This window comes from Loxodonta africana, chromosome 1, assembly GCF_030014295.1.
Source record: "Loxodonta africana isolate mLoxAfr1 chromosome 1, mLoxAfr1.hap2, whole genome shotgun sequence".
In the NCBI taxonomy this organism is placed as follows: domain Eukaryota; kingdom Metazoa; phylum Chordata; class Mammalia; order Proboscidea; family Elephantidae; genus Loxodonta; species Loxodonta africana.
The window spans coordinates 96,728,027-96,746,230 of record NC_087342.1 but is presented as its reverse complement, the minus strand read 5'-3'; the positions used below and the strand labels follow the sequence as shown (position 1 = coordinate 96,746,230).

The window sequence follows — 18,204 nt, the reverse complement described above, 5'->3', positions numbered from 1 at the left end:
TTTCTGGTACTACACTAACAGACCAGAGAAAGGAGCAAATGGGGGCTATTACCTTGAAATCAAAAATCTGCCACTCATGCAGACCCAAAATTCTTGTAAAAAGACCAGACTTAATACTGAGACTGGTAGGACCCCAGTGGTCATGACCCCCAGACCTTCAGTTGGCCCAGGACAGGAACCATTCCCAAAGCCAACTCCTCAGACATGGATTGGACTGGACAAGGGGTTGCAGAGGGATGCTGGTGAGGAGTGAGCTTCTTGGGTCAGGTGGACACTTGAGACTATGTTGGCATCTCCCGCCTGGAGCAGAGATGAGGGTAGAGGGGGTTAGAAGCTGGCAAAATGGACACCAAAAGAGAGTGGAGGGAGAGAGCGGGCTGTCTCATTAAGGGGAGAGTAATTGGAAGTGTGTAGCAAGGTGTATGCAAGTTTTTGTGTGAGAAACTGACTTGACCTGTAAACTTTCACTTAAAGCACAATAAAAATTAAAAAAAATCTGCCACTCATTATGAAATGAGATTGTAGCTGTATTACCTGCATGTTTTTATAACTTAAAGGATTAAATGAATCACTCAAGGTCTTTGGTAAAGAATTCGGATTCTTCATGGTTCATGAGCAAATAAAGCTTGTTTTGAGAAGGTGCAGCATTTTAGAGCAACAATCATTATTTCAGCTTTGGAATAACCTTTCAGCTCTTAAAAAAAGTAAGGATGGACTGGTTCCTTTATTTATCTAAGTTAAACGAAGCAAATTCAAGTCAAAGTTTAAATCACAAGTATTTCCTACACCAAAAGCCACCTCGCCAGTACTGGAGGTGAGAACTCCAGGAAGTACCTCAGAAAGTTATAGAGGGGGCTGAGCCTGCGAGGGTAAAGGCCCTGGAAGTTTCCATCACTGTTGACTCCCGGTAGAAAACACCCACAGGTTCCAGGTTATGTAACTCATGCTGGTCTGTTACCTATGTTCTGAACTCTACTTGACCAATAAATGACCAATATTAAATATCCAGGTTAGAATTAGGCAACTCCACAATGCTGACTAAAGTCCTAGATTTCCCAGAGTTTGACTTGAGGACCACTCCCATCAAAAGAATCACGGAAACCCCATCCCAGCCGCACTGGAACTCAACCTCCATTTTATAACAATCTTCCTGGTGATTCCTATAGAGCAGGACCGCCAAATGGATTCTGACTCATAACAACCCTATAGGACAGAGTGGAACTGCCCCATATGATTTCCAAAGAGCAACTGATGGATCTGAACTGCCAATCTTTTGGTTAGCAGTGTAGCTCTCAGCCACTGTGCCACCAGGGCTCCGATGCACACTTTAGGGGGTGCAAAACCACCCAAGAAGCTGCTATACTGTGGAAAAAGCTTTGGGCAATCGGCTAAGAAAACTGTTAAGAGCTGTCTATGCCCTCCTTGTGAAGGTCTTACCCGTCATTCCAGTAGGCTGCCCCCTGCTAGGTATATTCAGAAAAACTTCGGGCCTGTTTGGCAGCCCTACCGTAAGTATAAAAAGAAATCTGAACTAAGATTTTGAACCTTCAAGATTTTGAAGACGGAAATGAGAATCCCCTCGAGTCTGTAGTACAGGTATTGACTACTCACCACTAGAGTGCCAAAAACTTGTACAGCTACCAGCGTAGTACTTGGCATACATTACTACGTCACAAAGGACACCCTTCTCCTGACCTCAGTCGCTCACAGACACAAAGATGACAGTAACACTAGTGTTTATTGAGCTGTGCCTTAGTACAGACGTTGGGGCTTGCCCATGGTGCTCTTGATGTACAAAGCCCGGACATTCTGCCAATTTTTCTTTAGCAGTGAAACCAGGAAGTTGACAGCCAAGTGGATGTTGTATACAAGTTCATCGTCTGTCATCTTCACATGGCCAACAGCCACTGCCAGACACAACACCTGGTGGAGGGAAAACCAGGAAAGGTCAAGCCAGGTTGGTGGATCAATGGCAGGTATGGGGGGGTAGGGTGGGCCCATACTCAAGCCAGATGGCCCATCTCAATTTCCCCAGTGACATAACAGTGTTTGCCCCAAAGGCAAACCGTGGAACACCAGGATTATTAAAAACTCTTCAATCTAAAGTTTTAAGTATCCAAAAATATGTGAATCAAGAGAAAGAGACTGCAGAGCCTCTAGTACCCTTCCCCCCGCCAACTTTAGTCTGTGACTAAGCTTCAGGGCCCTGTCACTGTCAATCCCCCTTACCTTCTTCATCTGGAACTTGATGGTGGACTTCACTTCATCTACTTTGGCCACCATGTTCTCATTGTGGGTAAGCAGGGAAGGGAATTTGCCAGCCTTATTCAGGCCTGGACCCAAGATTCGTGGGATCTGCTTGATCAGTGACTCAGAGGCCAAAAAGGCATCATATTTCTTGGCTAGTGAAGAAAGAAACCAAGTCATGAGATACTTAGGAACTGACCAATGCCTCACCCCAGGCCTTCCAAACACGGTACTCATGGTAGGGCCAAAAAAGCACCGTGAACCTTGTAATAGTGACCTTCTTACCAGCACACCCTCCAACCCCTTCCAAGAATCTTAATACCACTCCCCCCCCGCCCCCATTCCCAGCATGCTGCTTGCTTCCAGCATTGACTAGCTACATCCTCTGGGTGCTGCCTGGTCCACTGGTCACACAAAATCCAGTTTCAGAAAACCAAGCTAACCCAGCCATGCTGGTCAAGACTGCCTAGGTTCAAACTCTGCCTCCACACTTCACAGCTGTAAGACCTTGGGGCTGTGACATATCAGGGCATATACCACCCATGCCTACACCAGAGAACAGACTAAAAATAGCTAAAACTGAGACTTGGGAAACAAAAATTTCCATTTAGAAGTCAGTGACAGCAAGCCTGTTAACTCAATCTCACCTATTTAGAATCAATGCCTGGGCTCCCTCCCTTATAAAATAATCTACAGTAAACTAATGGTCACTATTTAGTTGTTCCAACCACAGATCCTTTTCCTCATGATTCTAACCACTTATTTGAAAATGTAAATGGTCATACCAGTTCTCCACTGGTTTTCTCCCATGAAAACTGTCTGCCTCCCAACCCCTCCCCAGACAGAAAATCACCAGCTGCACTCACCCAGCTTTTTGACCAGCTTCTTATTCTTGTTGAGCTTCTTCAGAGCCTCAATGTCCATGTGAGGGATATCCACAGCCTTGGCTTCATCACAGTGCTGCTGGTCCCCAAGGACACACACAGAGAACTTGGGGCGGGGGGTGGACTTAAGCCTGTGGCGAAGAGAACAGGTCATTACCGGCCCTGGGTCACAAGGGCAGGTGAAGGGGTCTGGGACCGCAGCCGTAGAGCCTTACCCAGAGTGTCCACATCACCAACAGCTAGTTTGGCTTCTCAAACTAGCCGGCGGGCTCGGCCAAGGCCTCCCCACGCCTCCCCTCATGTTTTAAGACCCAGGGTGGGGGTCCGCTCAGCCACTCCTGCCCGGAGCAGGGGGTCTGAACTACCCTGGCACGTCACTACCGCAGTGGCTGCTTGCCTCGGGCTCAGGTGAAGCCTGATGGGGCGATAACAAACACCGGGGCACTGAGGGCTGGGTGGGGTCAGAACGGTGCCAACCTGACGGTGCCCGAGAAGCGTTTGTCCTTCTGAGGATCATAGTTCTTTAGGCTAATCTGCAGCTCCACCGTTTCCAAAAACCTTAGGAAAAACGAAAACGTTAGCACCCCAGCTTTTCCAAACCTCCCCAGACCTGGCCCCCCCCGGGGAAGCCCGCACTTACTTCCGGCGCTTGCGCTGGTTCCCGTGAAGGACTTCCCGCACCGCCTCGTAGAGGGTGTCGCGAGAGACTTTGCTGCTGCGAGAGACAAGACAGGCGGACACTCAGGACCAGGGCGCCGCCGGATTCAACCGCCTCGGCGTGGTCAGAGCTTCTGAGCCCTTAGGGTCTCCAGGCTTGGAAACTGGGGACAGCCCAGGGCGGGCCGCAGGGGGCATTCCGGACACCAAGTGGGGCGATTTGGGCCCCGCAGCAAGCCCTATGGCCCAGGAAAACGGAGCCCTCTTGGGGGGCGGATCTGGCAGGAAAGGAGACAGAAGACAAGAAACGCCCAGCAGCGAAGCCGTGTAAGGGCCTCTAGATTTCACCCGTAGCATCTGCATCCCCGACCGGTTGCCTGGAGGTGCGGATGGGCACAGATGGAACTTTAAGCACCACTCACCTCATGCTTCCTAGCGCCGCAGTCACTGGAAAGAGACTAACAGAGTTCGCGCATGCGCTCAAATAGGAGTCCTGTTCTCGCGAGAAGTCCCTTGTTCTACGCGCTCCCCACCAGAGCGCGCTCGGGTTGCTCGGTCCAGAGGAGCGCCGCCGTCTACGGCCACTAGAGGGCGCTGCTGCGCACTGCACCGCTGCAAAACATGCACGGACGACCCACCCGGGATGCTGTGGTCCTGGGCGCCCGGGGGCACCCTGGCAATATCCCCATTCGTGGCGCTGCTGCATGGCCAGGGAACAGGCTGATTCCAGGACTTGAATATTAATAATCACACGTACTGTTCTACGCCTTTTGTGGTACCTTAAGAGAATATGGAATTCTGGTATGTTTGTCCCTAAAACCTCCTCTGCCCATTTCCTCCCACTCTCTGTCCCAACTTGTTCTCAAAAGGAAGCTTTATTCCTGGGCCTGACCAACATCCCTGATCATCTTGCTGTAATGGGGACTCATGGTTTCCAAGGTTTTGGTAACAGAAGTGTCAAGAAAGTTCTGTACCTGGCCCCTCAGTGCCTGCAGTGGGAAAGGGCTGGGAAGGTGCTATAAGTGACCTTTACTTAGCAGTTGTTTCAATAACATCTACCTATCAGGTGTTTACTAAGAACAAGGAGCCCAGCTAGGTGCTATGAGACTACAAAGATGTAAAACAGGTATGCCCACAGTACTGAACGCATACATTTGTTTTTCCTGCCCTTTCCTGTCCAGCAGGCCCCATCCTCTCCTCAGCCCACAGTAACCTCAGGCGTCCACATTCCTCCCCAAATGTCACCTGTGCAAAGAAGCCTTCCCTAATTCCAGCCTGAGTCACCCCCACCGTTAAGCCTCTCTTCCCGGATCCTCAATGGTAGGCCTTGCCTACCTAACAAGCAGCTCTAATAGGGCTGAGGTGGGTGGTATCACAGACTATCTGGCCAACAAAAGTTGAATGAATTACTCAACCCCTATGTTCAGAACTCGCTACCACCTTCTCACCACAGAATATTTCCCCAGGAAAAAAAATGTCCCTTGTCACTAAGTAGAAGCTGGGGTGGGGTCAACAAATACTCCACGTTAATGGGAAGGCAGACACTGCTTCTCATAAGACATCATTGAACTTGCTGCTTTTATTAAATATCTCTGATAAATTATTATTCACATCAGATATAAAAACGCAAAAGGTCGTAACATACATGTAAGCACGAAAGCTTTGAATTGAGCACACACGTCCACCCAGGGCTGCTGGAGCATCATGCATCTACTCGGGGGTCTGCTTTGACCCTGTGGTTGCTGTTATGGATTGAGTTGTGTCCCCTCAAAATGTGTGTCAACTTGGCTAGGCCATGATGCCCAGTATTGTGTGGTTGTCCACCATTTTGTGATCTAATTATTCTATGTGTTATAAATCATAACATCTATCATGTGAATAAGGCAGAATCAGAGGCAGTTATGTTAATGAGGCAGGACTCGATCTACAGGATTAAGTTATCTTGAGACAATCTCTCCTGAGATATAAAAGAGAGAATCAAGCAGAGAGGGGAGGGACCTCCTATCATCAAGAAAGATGAGTCTTGAGCAGAGCGCATCCTTTGGAACTGGGGTCCCTGCACTGAGAAGCTCCTAGACCAGGGGAAGATTTATGACAAGGACTTTCCCTCAGAGCTGAGAGAGAGAAAAAGCCTTCCCTGGAGCTGGTGCCCTGAATCTGGACTTCCAACCTCCTAAACTGTGAGAGAATAAACTTTTTTTAAAGCCATCCACGTGTGATATTTCTGTTATAGGAGCACTAGATAACTAAGGCAGATGCCTAGTGGAAAGTTTCTGTCCCTGGGGCCTAAGGTAGAAGTGATGAGGATTGAGCCCTGTGTCAACAGCCCTTGAAAAGGACAGCTCATCCAGCCCTGGCATGGGCAGCTCTGCTGGCTGGAAAACCAAGACGCTCATCCTCTCTGGAACCTCAGAAAGGAGGCAGCTGGTCTCTGGGTTGGCCAGGTTCAGTCAGCCTTTACCCTCAGGCAAGGGATCGGGGCAAGTTCATCAGGACAGAAGTGTCCTTCAGGAATCTGGTGAGGGAACACCATGAGTGGTCCCTTGGTGGATGGTCAGGAGGTGAGATGTCTTAGGGCGGCCTGTAGGGACTTCCTCAGGAAGGTGGTGTTGTGCTCTAAGGCCTTGGCCAGGCCCAGCCTCTGTGTCTCAGTGATCTAAGGAGAAGGAAGAATCATGTCAGGACTCCAGCAGCCCATCTCTCCCCTCTGCCCTCTGCCTCATGGGCTCTGTTTAGGAAGGAGAGGAAGCCAGGATGCAAGGACAATGGGAGGAGAAGACTGCCTCATTATTTTATGTGGTTAAGCAAGGTCTTTGAATTCAGGTGGACCCGGGATCAAATACTAGCTGCACAAAGTACAAAGCCAGCCATAGTAATAGGTGATGCTTATTGGGTACTTACTGTGTCAGCACTTCCCATACATTACTTCATACAATCCTCACAACCCTCCCATTTTACAGATATGTCTCAGCTCAGAGACATTCTACTGCAGCTGCCATCTTCCTTCTAGACCATACTTTTTCTTCTCTGACCTGTTACACCACCATCCTGACAGGTCTCTGGCCCTGTGTCTTCACTCTCTAATCTCCACTCCTCCCCGGGGGCCAGAGGCCTCTTTCTAAAGTGCAAATCTGACCAAGTCACTCTCCAGCTGAGGGCGCTCAAATGGCTCCCCATGGCTCACATTGGAGGTCCTTCTGGGATCCAGAGGTCCCTAGGGGATCCATGAGCCCTCTGAAATGGTGCATAAGATGTGTGTTCGTATCTCCATTTTTCTATGGGGGCAGTCTACAGCTTTTATCAAATCATCAAATGAGTCTGTGACCCCCCAAAAAACATATAAAGAGACAACAGCCAAGAACACCTGGCCTTCAGAATAGAGTCCAGAGTAGAGTTCCTACCATGACCTACAGGACCCCCCATAAATTGCTACCATGCCGTGGCAATGTGACCTTAGGCAAGTTACTTTAACCTCTCTGGGTCTCGGTTTCTTCATCTATAAAATGGGGATAATAATAATACCTCTTATAGAGCTGTCATGTGGAATAAACCATCGAGTTAACATATGTAAAGGGCTTAGAACAGCGCCTAGGACAAAGCAGGGACTAAGTAAGTATTCTCTATTTTTAGCTTTTTTTTTAACCTTACCCCCATCCCCATCCACTCTCATGTTTTTAGGCCCCAGCTACACTAACTACTTTTAGAGGTCCCTGGACATTCACTGCTTACACCATCTCTTTTGCCTGGAATGCCCCTTCCCCCATTTCTAGCCCATGACTAACTACCACTCCTCCTTTAAGAGTCAGGAAGTCTCTCCCAACTCCCAGTTACAAACAAGGCTTAGGTGCCCTCTTCCTCTGCCACCAAATACTCTATGCACACCTCCCACCTGCTCCTAGCAAATGTTACACAATTATCTGTTCATTGTATCTTTCCTCTCTCACTAGCCCAGGGTAGGGGGAGAGGGTCAACTCAAGGACAACAACTGTTATGGTCACTGTTGACTCCCCAATGCCCCAAATAGCATCTGGTCCACCGAGGCGCTGGCTGGATGAATGAGCTCCCGGGCTGTTCCATTCTCTCGAGCTGGGCCTGAACTTGTGGAGAGGCTAGGCTCTCCTGGGCCCAGCCCCCATGAACCTATTGACACTCACAATGGTCTGGTACTTGGTCATCACTGTCAGCATAAGCTTGGCATAGGCCATGGACGTTGTGGCTGCCGGTCCCTCTTCACAGAGCTTCTCCATCAGGACACTGAACTTCTCAGGGGTCATCTCCACCTGCACACAATGGGGAGATAGAGCAGTACCACAAGAAAGACCTGGGCTCTTCATTCAGCCAGCCCTGGATTTCATTCCCAATTCTACCACTTCCTAGCTGGGTGATCCTGGGAAGGTTGCTCAACCCAGCTGAGATTCAGTTCCCACATCTGTAAAACAAGGCTTGCAATATCTAACTCTGAGGACTGTGAAAAGGATTAAATGAGATAATGTACGTAAAGCTAGGTGCACAGGTCTCAGAAAATAGTGACTACACTGCAAAGGGGCAGGTTAGGACCAAGGGGAGGCAAAGGATCCTTAGCCTAGCTCAACAGTTGAAGAGATACAGGAATGAGAGGTCCCAAGGGTCACTGCCAGTATAATAACGATAACTCTTGAAAGTATTAAGTACCATTTAATAAACACCATGCATCAAGCACCAGTCTGAGCACTTTATACCAATTAACTCAATAACTCAATTATCTCACTTAAATCACACCAGTCTTATGGGGTAGATACTATCATTATACCCCTTTCCCAAATGAGGAAACTTAGGCATAAAGAGGTTAAGTCAACTACCTAAGATATAAACAAACAAGGCAGAACTTTAAGCACTCATATGGAAAAAATCACCACAATACATTGTTCAATAAAAAAAACAAAGATACAATGAGATTGTTGTTATCATTTCCATAAAAAGTAGGGGGATAAATAAATTTATACATGTCTCCTTGAATATATAAATCATCTCGGGAAGGATTTCCCTGAAACTAGTAACGCTAGTCAGCCCTGGGGAAGGGAATCTGGATGGCTGGGGGAGAGAAGTAACAGGAGTATTTTTTATTCTATATCCTTTTGAGCTTTTGAAATTGTGAACTATATGGATTTATTACCTATTCAAAAATAAAATTACATTTGAATACACACATTAAAATATATCTCCCCTGAGGCCACACAGCTAGTAAGAGGTGGAGCTGGGATTTACAAAGCAGTTAACTCTCTGCCACAGGCCTTTCAAGCCCAGGGCACAGTCACAGGGGCCCTGCTGTAAGGCAGCTGTCCTCCTTGTCCCTCCGTTCCAGAAGTAATCAGAAGCCCAGAAGCCCTATAAGCCCTATGCCCCTCCACAGCACTGCGGCATTTTCCTTGTCCACTCTTCCCCAAGGATGGATGCTCACCTGCTGCTCCAGGAGTGACTGCAGCACCAAGAAAGTCTCCTCCTTCCAGGGCAGCTCCAAGATCTGTCTGCAAAGCAGAGGCCCCAGTGAGGAAAGCCCATCCTCCCACTCCAGGCCTGGGTAACCACTGCTCCTATGCTGGGGACATCCAAGGTGCCTGGCCAACAGAGGAAGTGGTCAGAGCTGCCTGATGCTGGCAGCCATCCCGGTAGCCACTGCTACAGAGCCCATACTCAGTGCTGGGAAGGTCCAAGACCTACCCAAGATCCCCGGGAGCTGACAATGAAGGAACTGACAGTGAGATATACAAAGGCCCCCTATAAAACAAGCAGGAGTCGAGACTGCATCCGGAGTACAGAAGGTGAGGGAGAGCCCAGGGTAAAGGACGCCAGTGGAGTAAGATAACAAACATGAGGCTGCCTCAAGGAGGCCAGCCTTGCCAGCAGAGCCCAGCCCATGCTGATGTCCACTCCATCTGTGCTTCCTGTTCTGCATGATCTTCACCTTGCTTGAAGTGGGAGCACATCACAGTAGAAACAGTATAACATCTTGGGTGGAGAGACTTGGATTTGATTCCAGGCTTTATCACTTGCTGGCTGTGTGACCTTTGGCCAATTCCCTTAACCTCTCTGAGCTGCAGTCCTCCCATCTGTAAGGTAGCAGTAGTACCTATCTCATAGGATTGCAGGAAGACTAAAATGATAAATGTATAACACAGAGAAGGGGTCGATTAGGGTAAGTAATATTATTTTTGAGGTTGTCCCTTCTCATACTATCCTTAGAATTGTCTATTTCATACCTGTGTCCACTGAGTGTGTTAAGCGCTTATTCACTGTTTCATGTCTGTATCTTGATGCCCCAATTTTAATACCCAAATGTAATACCAATTTTAATACTAATTTTTGAACACTGAGTAGGTGCCAAATCACTGTGTTAAACTCTTCCCATGCATCATCACATTTAATCTCCAGAAAAATCCTACCAAGTGAATATTATCTCCATTTTTCATATAGGAAAACTGAGGCTGAGAGAGATGAAATAGCCTGTTTGAGTTCACACAATTAAATAAAAGGCAAGGATGAGATTTGAAGCCATGTACAACTCCAGAACCAGTGCTCTTAACCACTAAGATATATTCCAACTACACTGTCAACTGCTCAAAAGCAGGGACCATCAGCTTCTTCTCTGCAGTCCCCAAGGTACCTGGCATGGAGCCAGTCCCCACACCTAGCGGGGCAGAGTTAGGGAAGGCTGCAACCCTGGGCTTGAAAGGTGCATGGGATGGCAACTTGCATGAGCCCACAGGTGGGAAAACACAAGCCAGGTTCAGGCAACAGAAAGGGGAGTTTGGCTGAGCCATTGCCTATCTTTGAGGCACAGGACCCGATCCCTACCCTGCTCCAACCCCAGAGTGCCAGGAGCAGGGCTGGACTGAGGGAGGCGGTGGTGGGAGTAGGGGCAGCATGGAAGCCTACCACTCACCCCAGCATCAGAACCTGCGTGTCTGGCTCCAGAGCCTTCATAAGGCAGCACAGCAACTCCATTTGCACTGGACCTGGGCAGGGGGGAGCAGAGGGGAGAAGTCTGGGGGGGAAATGGCAGGAGAGGATGGGACTATGGTAGGGGGACAGGGGAGGGAATGCCCAGCCCATTACTGGGGGTATCATGAGGGAAGCAACACGTATATTTACCCACTAAATACCCTCCTCCTGACACGGCCACCCTGAGGTGAAGGGGCTGAGAACAGAGCAGGCAGAGCCACTAGTTCTAGGGGTAGCTCCAGAATTACCTGTGCCTGGGGCCTCGAGCACCGGGCCAAGGAGGGCTCTGCAGACAGGATAGGTATACTTGGCACAGAAGGAGATCAGGGCAGTCGTGAGCAGGCGGGAGGCTGAGGAAGTCAGGGAAAGGATCTACATTCAAGGGGGAGGAAAAAAATAATTTCTTCTTTCCTTCAGTAAATGTTTTTTCATATACATATTTCAGATGGTGGTAAGTGTTACAAAAAAAAAAAAAAAGGTTATTTTATCTGGGGTTCATATAGACTGCCCATAGTTCCCCTCTCCAGCTCCCAAAGCCCTGAAAGCCCACTGATCAGCTTCTGGAAGGGTTCTGGAGCCCAGTGGGGAGGAGTTAGACGCCATATGGGTAGACGCTCCAGGGTCCCCGACCTACCAGTTGAACAGGCATCCTTTCCTTGCCTCAGGCTGCCCAAAACCAAAACCAAACTTGTTGCCATCGTTTGTCGATTCTGACTCACAGCAACCCTATAGGTCAGAGTAGTACTGCCCCATAGGGTTTCCTTCCAAGGAGTGGCTGATGGATTCAAACTGCCAACCTTCTGATTACCAGCTGAGGTCTTAATCACTGTGCCATCAGGGCTCCTCAGGCTGCCTAGGCAGGCTAAATGTCTATAAAGTTGGGAACCCCTTCTCCCAAGCACCACCTTCTGAGAGTTCAAACTCTGCCGCCTTCATCCCTGGTGTTCCCAGTGTCTCCTAATACACCTACCCGACCAAGAAATAAGCTCCTGGTCAGCACGGTAGCATTACTGAAGCTGAGGTCCGGTGAAAGGGCCAGCAGCCAGGAGCAGAGCTGCAGGAGACTTGTGTCTGAGAGCTGGGGGAGCTGCAGCTGGGCACACAGTAGGTCCACCTGCCGGCAGGGAGGAGAGGGGAAGGAGGGAGGATACCGGGACACTCCATCTCTAGTCTGCCTCAAGCCAATTGGGCAGCAGTAAGAGCAGAGCAAGGGCACCCGAGTAAGGTAAGCCTGAGAGCTGCTCTAGGGAAGAGGGACCAAGGGCTAAAAGAAACCACTCAGAGTGACCCCTGACACTGAGGGACAGAAAAAAATCAACAAAATCCCTTCCCGAAATTCCCACATGAGATGAGAAAACATAAATGAAAAAAGGGTAGGCGTTGTGACCCCTTTTCTGGACTCAATCTTTTCTGGACTCACCTGGCTTGGACTGCATTCATGGAGAAGCTGCAGCTCAACCGGTGGGGCACCCTCCAACCCCTGGGGGGCAAATCCAGTGTTAGGGCTGACAGAGCCCTTTGAATGGTAGGGGCGGTAGCTCAGGTTCCTGAAAGTACTACCAGAGGAAGGGCCTTGCCTAGTACTAGATGGCAGACCTGTACTTGGGCCAAGAAAAGCCCCTGCAGTGACTGTACCTTCACTCCACCCTGTGCCGCCATCCCCCTCCCCCACCCGCCCCACGACTCCTCCCACCAGTCTGGGCCTCACTGCACTGGGGCTTCCCTGGGAATGGTTGAGGTCCCAGATGGAGGAATGACTATGGTAAGCAGGGCAGGGACCAGATACCTCCCCAGACGTCTTCAGCAGCTGCTGCAGCCTGGAAAGCTGGTCCTGTGGAGGAGAGTCTAGTCACTGCCAAGTCCCTACATTTGCGGCAGGGCCCCAAACCCAGGCCTGACTCCCTCTCCTGAGAAGGCCCCAGGCCATGGAAAAGATGATTCAAGAGAACCAAGAACACAAGGTCTATACATTGAAAAGTATTTAAGAACCCAAACTAGAAAAGGCCTGTGTGTGAAATTCAACTGTCTGGACTTGTCTTTTTTGCATCCAACCCTGATGAGGTAGACCCAGGCCTTGGGCTGGGAGGGCAGGCGGGATGCTGACATGACTCCTGCCCCCAAGACAGGGGACCAGAGGTGGCTCCAGAGCCTCTCCTCTTGCCTGGCACCCATAACCCCACATTATAGATCATTAGGACAAGTGTTTCCCACCTCTACTAACTCCCTTTCCCACCCCCTACTTGAATTCTGTGGAGACTAGATTCTCTCAGCCCCTCTTTTCCCCCTTGCTCTTTGAACCACAATCATCCCAATCTGGAAAGTATTCCAACCAGCTTTTGTCATAGACAAACCAACCCCCTACTCCTGAAGGCTCACCCCAAACCCTCTCCATCCCAGTACCTGGACAGCTTTGGGCAACTCCACATTCTCAACTAGGCCCTTAGCATCCTCCAGATTCTGACCAGCCTCATTGATCTCAGCCCTCAAGACAGTCTGGTTCTTAATGGGTGATGCAGCTCCTCCATCTGCCCGGGATTCCGATGATTCACGTTCAGCTCTCTCCTCCGTATGATCTTCCCCCTCCTCCCTTTCCAAACATCGGAACCTTTTGGGGGCCCTCTCCCCCTCGGGACTGGCAGGCTCCTCCTCCGGATCCTTTCTGCGTTTCCCAAGTTTCTGGGAATCTGTGTCTTCCTCCTCCTTTTCCACTTCTCCCTCTTTGGGGTCTGGGGCCTGAAGCAACTTCAACATCCTGCCCCCCTGACCCAGCCGCATACACAGGCCTCGAAGCTGTCTCTGGCACCTTGTGGACAGTGGGGATGCTCCCTCAATGGAGGCCCCAACTCCTAGATCCCTTTGCAGCAATTCCCCTAGGGCTCGTAGCCAGGGGTCAGGGTCTTGCTGGGCAATCTGCAGCACAGGGAGGAGCCTGTTTTCAGGCAGTGATGGCCAGACAGCCATCAGCAAGGACATCAGGTTCCTTTGGCATAACCGGGGCAATTGCAGCAGCAGTGGTTTCCTGGGAGGGAGCAAGCAGTTAGTGTCTTGCTGAAGTGAGCACAGGGCAGACTGGGTAGAGCTGGGAGATAGACGCAGTGGACAGGAGAAGGACTGGGAGGCAGTATTGCAGGAGTCAGTGTGGACAGACAGGGGGACAGCATGGGAATCATTCAACAAGTGTTCACTGAGCATCCTGTTCAAAATGTCGTTGACATCTTCCATTTCAGCTCAAAAATTCATGTTGGAACCTACTCTATAATAGATCCATGCTTGTTTCATGTAAAAAAAAAAAAAAATTCTATTTTTTGTGTATTTCTTTATGTACATACTTCGGCACATGTGTACAATGTATACATAAATATGCCTATGTTGGAGGCATGTGTCCATTTATTTTAGTAATGAAAGTATGCAATCAAAATCATTTGACTCCACTGACTTATTCACACCCAAAATAAGGCATGTCACGTCTTTGTATCCTCCTCGGTGTCTAGCACTGCCTGGCACACAGTAGGTGCTCAATGAAGGTCTGTTGGATGCACAGCATGGTCCCTGGGGCCAGGGCTCTACCATGTGCTCTCATGGGGGGAATCATTTAACCTGTGCCTGGAAACCCTGGTGGTGTAGCGGTTAAGAGGTATGGCTGCTAACCAAAAGGTTCGCAGTTCGAATCCACCAGGCGCTCCTTGGAAACTCTATGAGGCAGTTCTACCCTGTGAGTAGTTCTACGCTGTGAGTTGGAATTGACTCAACGACAACTAGTTTGATTTTGGTTCAGTTTCCTTGGCTATAAAAGGGGTGCAGCAGAAAGAATCCACAAAAAAACTACTGGAACTAAAAGAAGATTTCAGCAAAGTATCAGGATACATGATAACCACACAAAAATCAGTTGGATTCCTTTACACCAATAAAGAGATCTTCGAAGAGGAAATCACCAAATCAATACCATTTACAATAGCCCCCAAGAAGATAAAATATTTAGGAATAAATCTAACCAGACATAAAAGACCTATACAAAGGAAACTGCAAAACACTACTGCAAGAAACCAAAAGACCTACATAAGTGGAAAAATATACCTTGCTCATGGATAGGAAGAGTCAACATTGTGAAAATGTCTATTCTACTCAAAGCTATCTATAAATACGATACAATCCCGATCCAAATTCCAATGGCATTTTTTAATGGGATGGAGAAACAAATCACCAACTTCATATGGAAAGGGAAGAAGCCCCGGATAAGTAAAGTATTACTGAAGGAGAAGAATAAAGTGGGAAGCCTCACACTACCTGATTTTAGAACCTATTATACCGCCACAGTAGTCAAAACAGCCTGGTACTGGTACAATAGATACATAGACCAATGGAACAGAATTGAGAATCATGACATAAATTCATCCACCCATGAGCAGCTGGTATTTGACAGAGGCCCAAAGTCCACGGATTGGGGAAAATACAGTCTCTTTAACAAATGGTGCTGGCAAAACTGGATATTCATCTGCAAAAAAAAATGAAACAAGACCCATGCCTCACACCATGCACAAAAACTAACTCAAAATGGATCAAAGATCTAAATATAAAATCTAAAACGATCAAGATCATGAAAGGAGCCCTAATACGTGGCATAAACAGAATACAAAACATTACTAACAATGCACAAACACCAGAAGAGAAACTAGATAACTAGATAACTGGGAGCTCCTAAAAATCAAACACTTATGTTCATCAAAAGATTTCATCAAAAGACTAAAAAGACAACCTAAAGACTGGGAAAAAAATTTTGGCTATGATAAATCTGATCAGCGTCTAATCTCTAAAATCTGTAAGATACTGCAAAACTTCAAAAACAAAAAGGCAAAGGATATGAACAGGCACTTCACCAAAGAAGACATTTGGGGGCTACCAGATACATGAGGAAATGCTCACAATCTTTAGCCATTAGAAAAATGCAAATGAAAACCACAATGAGATAACCATCTCACCCCGACAAGGCTAGCATTAATCCAAAAAACACAACATAATAAATGTTGGAGAGGTTGTGGAGAGACTGAAACACTTATACACTGGTACAAGTGTAAATGTAAAATGGTATAACCACTTTGGAAATTGACTTGGCGCTTTCTTAAAAAGCTAGAAATAGAACTACCATACGATCCAGCAATCCCACTCCTTGGAATATATCCTAGAGAAATAAGAGCTAGCACAAGAATAGATATATGCCCACCAATGGTCACTGCAGCACTGTTCACAGTAGCAAAAGGATGGAAACAATGTAGGTGCCCATCAGAGGACAAATGGATAAACAAATAATGGTATAGTCACACAGTGGAATACTACGGAACGATAAAGAACAACGATGAATCCGTGAAACATCTCATAACATGGATGAATCTGGAAGGCATTATGCTGAGTGAAATTAGTTGCAAAAAGACAAATATTGTACGAGACTACTATTATAAGAACTCAAAAAAGGTTTAAACACAGAAGAAAACATTCTTTGATGGTTACCAGGGTGGTGAGGGAGGGAGAGAGATATTCATTAACTAGATGGTAGACAAGAATTATCTTAGGGGAAGTCAGCACAACTGGACTAAACCAAAAACTAAGATGTCTCCTGAATACAACCAAACACTTCGAGAGACAGAGTAGAGGGCTGGGGGTCTGGGGACCATGGTTTCAGGGCACTTCCAGTTCAATTGGCATAACAAAGTCTATTAGGACAATGTTCGGTGTTCCACTTTGGTGAGTGTTATCTGGGGTCTTAAAAGCTAGTGAGCAGCCATCTAAGATGCATCACTTGGTCCCAACCCACCCACAGCAAAGGAGCATGAAGAACACCAAAGACACAAGGAAAATATTAGCCCAAGAGACAGAACAAAACAAACCCATTGCCCTCGAGTCAATTCTGACTCATAGTGACTCTATAAGACAGGACAGAACTGCCCCCAGGAGCGCCTCGTGGATTTGAACTGCTAACCTTTTGATTAGCAGCTGCAGCACTTAACCACTATGCCACCAGAGTTTGCCAAGAGACAGAAAGGGCCACATAAACCAGAGACTCCATCAGCCTGAGACCAGAAGAACTAGATGGTGCCTGGCTACCACCAATGACCTGAACACAACGGAGAGTCCCTGACGGAACAGGGAAAATGTGGGGTGCAGAGCTCAAATTCTAGTAAAAAGACCAGACTTAAAGGTCTGAGACTGGAGGGACCCCAGAAGTCAATGCCCCCGGACTCTCTGCTAGCCCAGAACCGAAATTCCCGCACCCAACTCCAGACAAAGATTATACTGGACTATAGGACACGAAATGATATTCGTGAAGGGAGTGCTTCTCTTGGCTCAAGCAGATACCTGAGATTAAATGGGTAGCTCCTGTCGAGAGGCGAGATGAGAAGGCAAAAAGGGACAGGAGCTGGTTGAATAAAAAAAAAAGACACGGGAAATTCGGGTGGAAAGGAGTGTGCTGTCACATTATAGGGAAAGCAACTAGGGTCACATAACAATGTGTGTATAAATTCTTGTATGAGAAACTAACTTGAACTGTACACGTTCACGTAAAACACAATACATTAAACAAAGAAAAAAAGAAAAAGGGGGGTAACCACAGCCCTGCCTCACAGGTCGATGAAAAGAGGCGCCCCCGTTACACTAGTGAGAGCGGAGACTTACAGCTCCAGGCGGCAGTCCGGCCCCTCCACAACCGGCTCCTCCCGACACAGCGCCTCGAGGAAGCGGCCCCAGCCGAAGGGCTCCCCGCCGCCGCTGCCCAGCTTCCGCAGCACCCCGAGGCCGCCCCGCGTGCCCTCGGGCCCCGCCTGCAGCGCCTGCAGCAGGAGGCGGGCGGGGGCCTCCAGCTGCGCCCAGGGAGCCGGACCCGCGCCCTCAGCCCGGCGGATCGCCATGCCCGGGGCAGGGTGCCGCCCCGCGCTCTGGTTTTGAGCCTCAGCACGGAAGCCGGAGAAAAGGGAGAAAGGCTCCAGCGCTGGCTCTGACGCGGAGGCAGCTCCACTCCTGCGCGCACTGCGGCGCCTCCACAGCGTTTGGAAACCCGCCTCAACCCCGCGGCGGGAGCCGTGAGCCCGAGAGTGCGCGCGCGGCCGGAAGAGGAGGGGCTAGCCCCCGCTGTGGGCGGGGCCAGGGCACCGAGGGTAGGTGGGAAGGGGCGGGTCCAGTAGTGGTCAGTCCTCCCCTGGTAGGAAGAACGGCTGTGGGCGGGGCGAAACCTGAGTGTGTAGTCCCGGGACCGAGCGGAGCGAGAGTTGAGCAGTGCCGGCCCGAAAGGGGGCTGTTTGTGGGCGGGGCCAGGCGAAGCAAGCAAGGGCTTATGCTGGCAATATGTGGCTACCTACCTTCATAAGCGAGCGGAGCCTGAGTGGAGCGGTCCCTAAGCGGCTGACCCGCTGCCTCTTTCTTCCTCCAGCTATGAGTGAAATAGCGGGCA

General features: G+C 48.9%; 2 protein-coding genes across 3 annotated transcripts; both read right to left on the bottom strand.

Moving 5' to 3' along the window:
- Window positions 1–1,719: 1,719 nt before the first annotated feature.
- On the bottom strand, window positions 1,720–4,509 carry RPL10A (ribosomal protein L10a). Its single transcript, XM_064285110.1, has 6 exons — window positions 4,211–4,509; window positions 3,772–3,846; window positions 3,609–3,689; window positions 3,114–3,262; window positions 2,230–2,402; window positions 1,720–1,923 (listed from the first exon to the last, which is right to left on the bottom strand). The coding sequence occupies exons 1-6, from the start codon at window positions 4,492–4,494 to the stop codon at window positions 1,753–1,755; spliced, it is 933 nt and encodes a 310-aa protein (XP_064141180.1). The 5' UTR covers window positions 4,495–4,509; the 3' UTR covers window positions 1,720–1,752.
- An 839-nt stretch (window positions 4,510–5,348) lies between these two features.
- On the bottom strand, window positions 5,349–17,857 carry FANCE (FA complementation group E). Of its 2 annotated transcripts, XM_010600573.3 has the most exons (10): window positions 17,433–17,857; window positions 13,167–13,785; window positions 12,553–12,597; window positions 12,187–12,246; window positions 11,737–11,880; window positions 11,015–11,138; window positions 10,708–10,780; window positions 9,226–9,292; window positions 7,943–8,068; window positions 5,349–6,444 (listed from the first exon to the last, which is right to left on the bottom strand). In XM_010600573.3, exons 1-10 carry the CDS (start codon window positions 17,663–17,665, stop codon window positions 6,343–6,345), a joined length of 1,593 nt encoding a protein of 530 aa, XP_010598875.2. In that variant the 5' UTR covers window positions 17,666–17,857; the 3' UTR covers window positions 5,349–6,342. The 2 variants fall into 2 exon arrangements, 1 of the variants encoding a protein (XP_010598875.2); XR_010321977.1 differs by lacking the exons at window positions 5,349–6,444; window positions 7,943–8,068 and adding an exon at window positions 9,730–9,918 and having other exon boundaries at window positions 9,196–9,292; window positions 17,433–17,845.
- Window positions 17,858–18,204: the final 347 nt, after the last annotated feature.

What these genes read in the sequence shown, in the direction of transcription:
- RPL10A (XM_064285110.1), bottom strand. Translation starts at nt 4,494, where the DNA reads ATGCAGCAGCGCCACGAATGGGGATATTGCCAGGGTGCCCCCGGGCGC. An exon ending in CGCTTCTCGGGCACCGTCAG is followed by an intron (nt 3,263 to 3,608) that starts GTTGGCACCGTT and finishes TCTTCGCCACAG; the next exon opens with GCTTAAGTCCACCCCCCGCC. An exon ending in GAAGCTGGTCAAAAAGCTGG is followed by an intron (nt 2,403 to 3,113) that starts GTGAGTGCAGCT and finishes TTTCTTCACTAG; the next exon opens with CCAAGAAATATGATGCCTTT.
- FANCE (XM_010600573.3), bottom strand. Translation starts at nt 17,665, where the DNA reads ATGGCGATCCGCCGGGCTGAGGGCGCGGGTCCGGCTCCCTGGGCGCAG. An exon ending in CCGGACTGCCGCCTGGAGCT is followed by an intron (nt 13,786 to 17,432) that starts GTAAGTCTCCGC and finishes GCTCCCTCCCAG; the next exon opens with GAAACCACTGCTGCTGCAAT. An exon ending in TGACCAAGTACCAGACCATT is followed by an intron (nt 6,445 to 7,942) that starts GTGAGTGTCAAT and finishes CCTTCTCCTTAG; the next exon opens with ATCACTGAGACACAGAGGCT.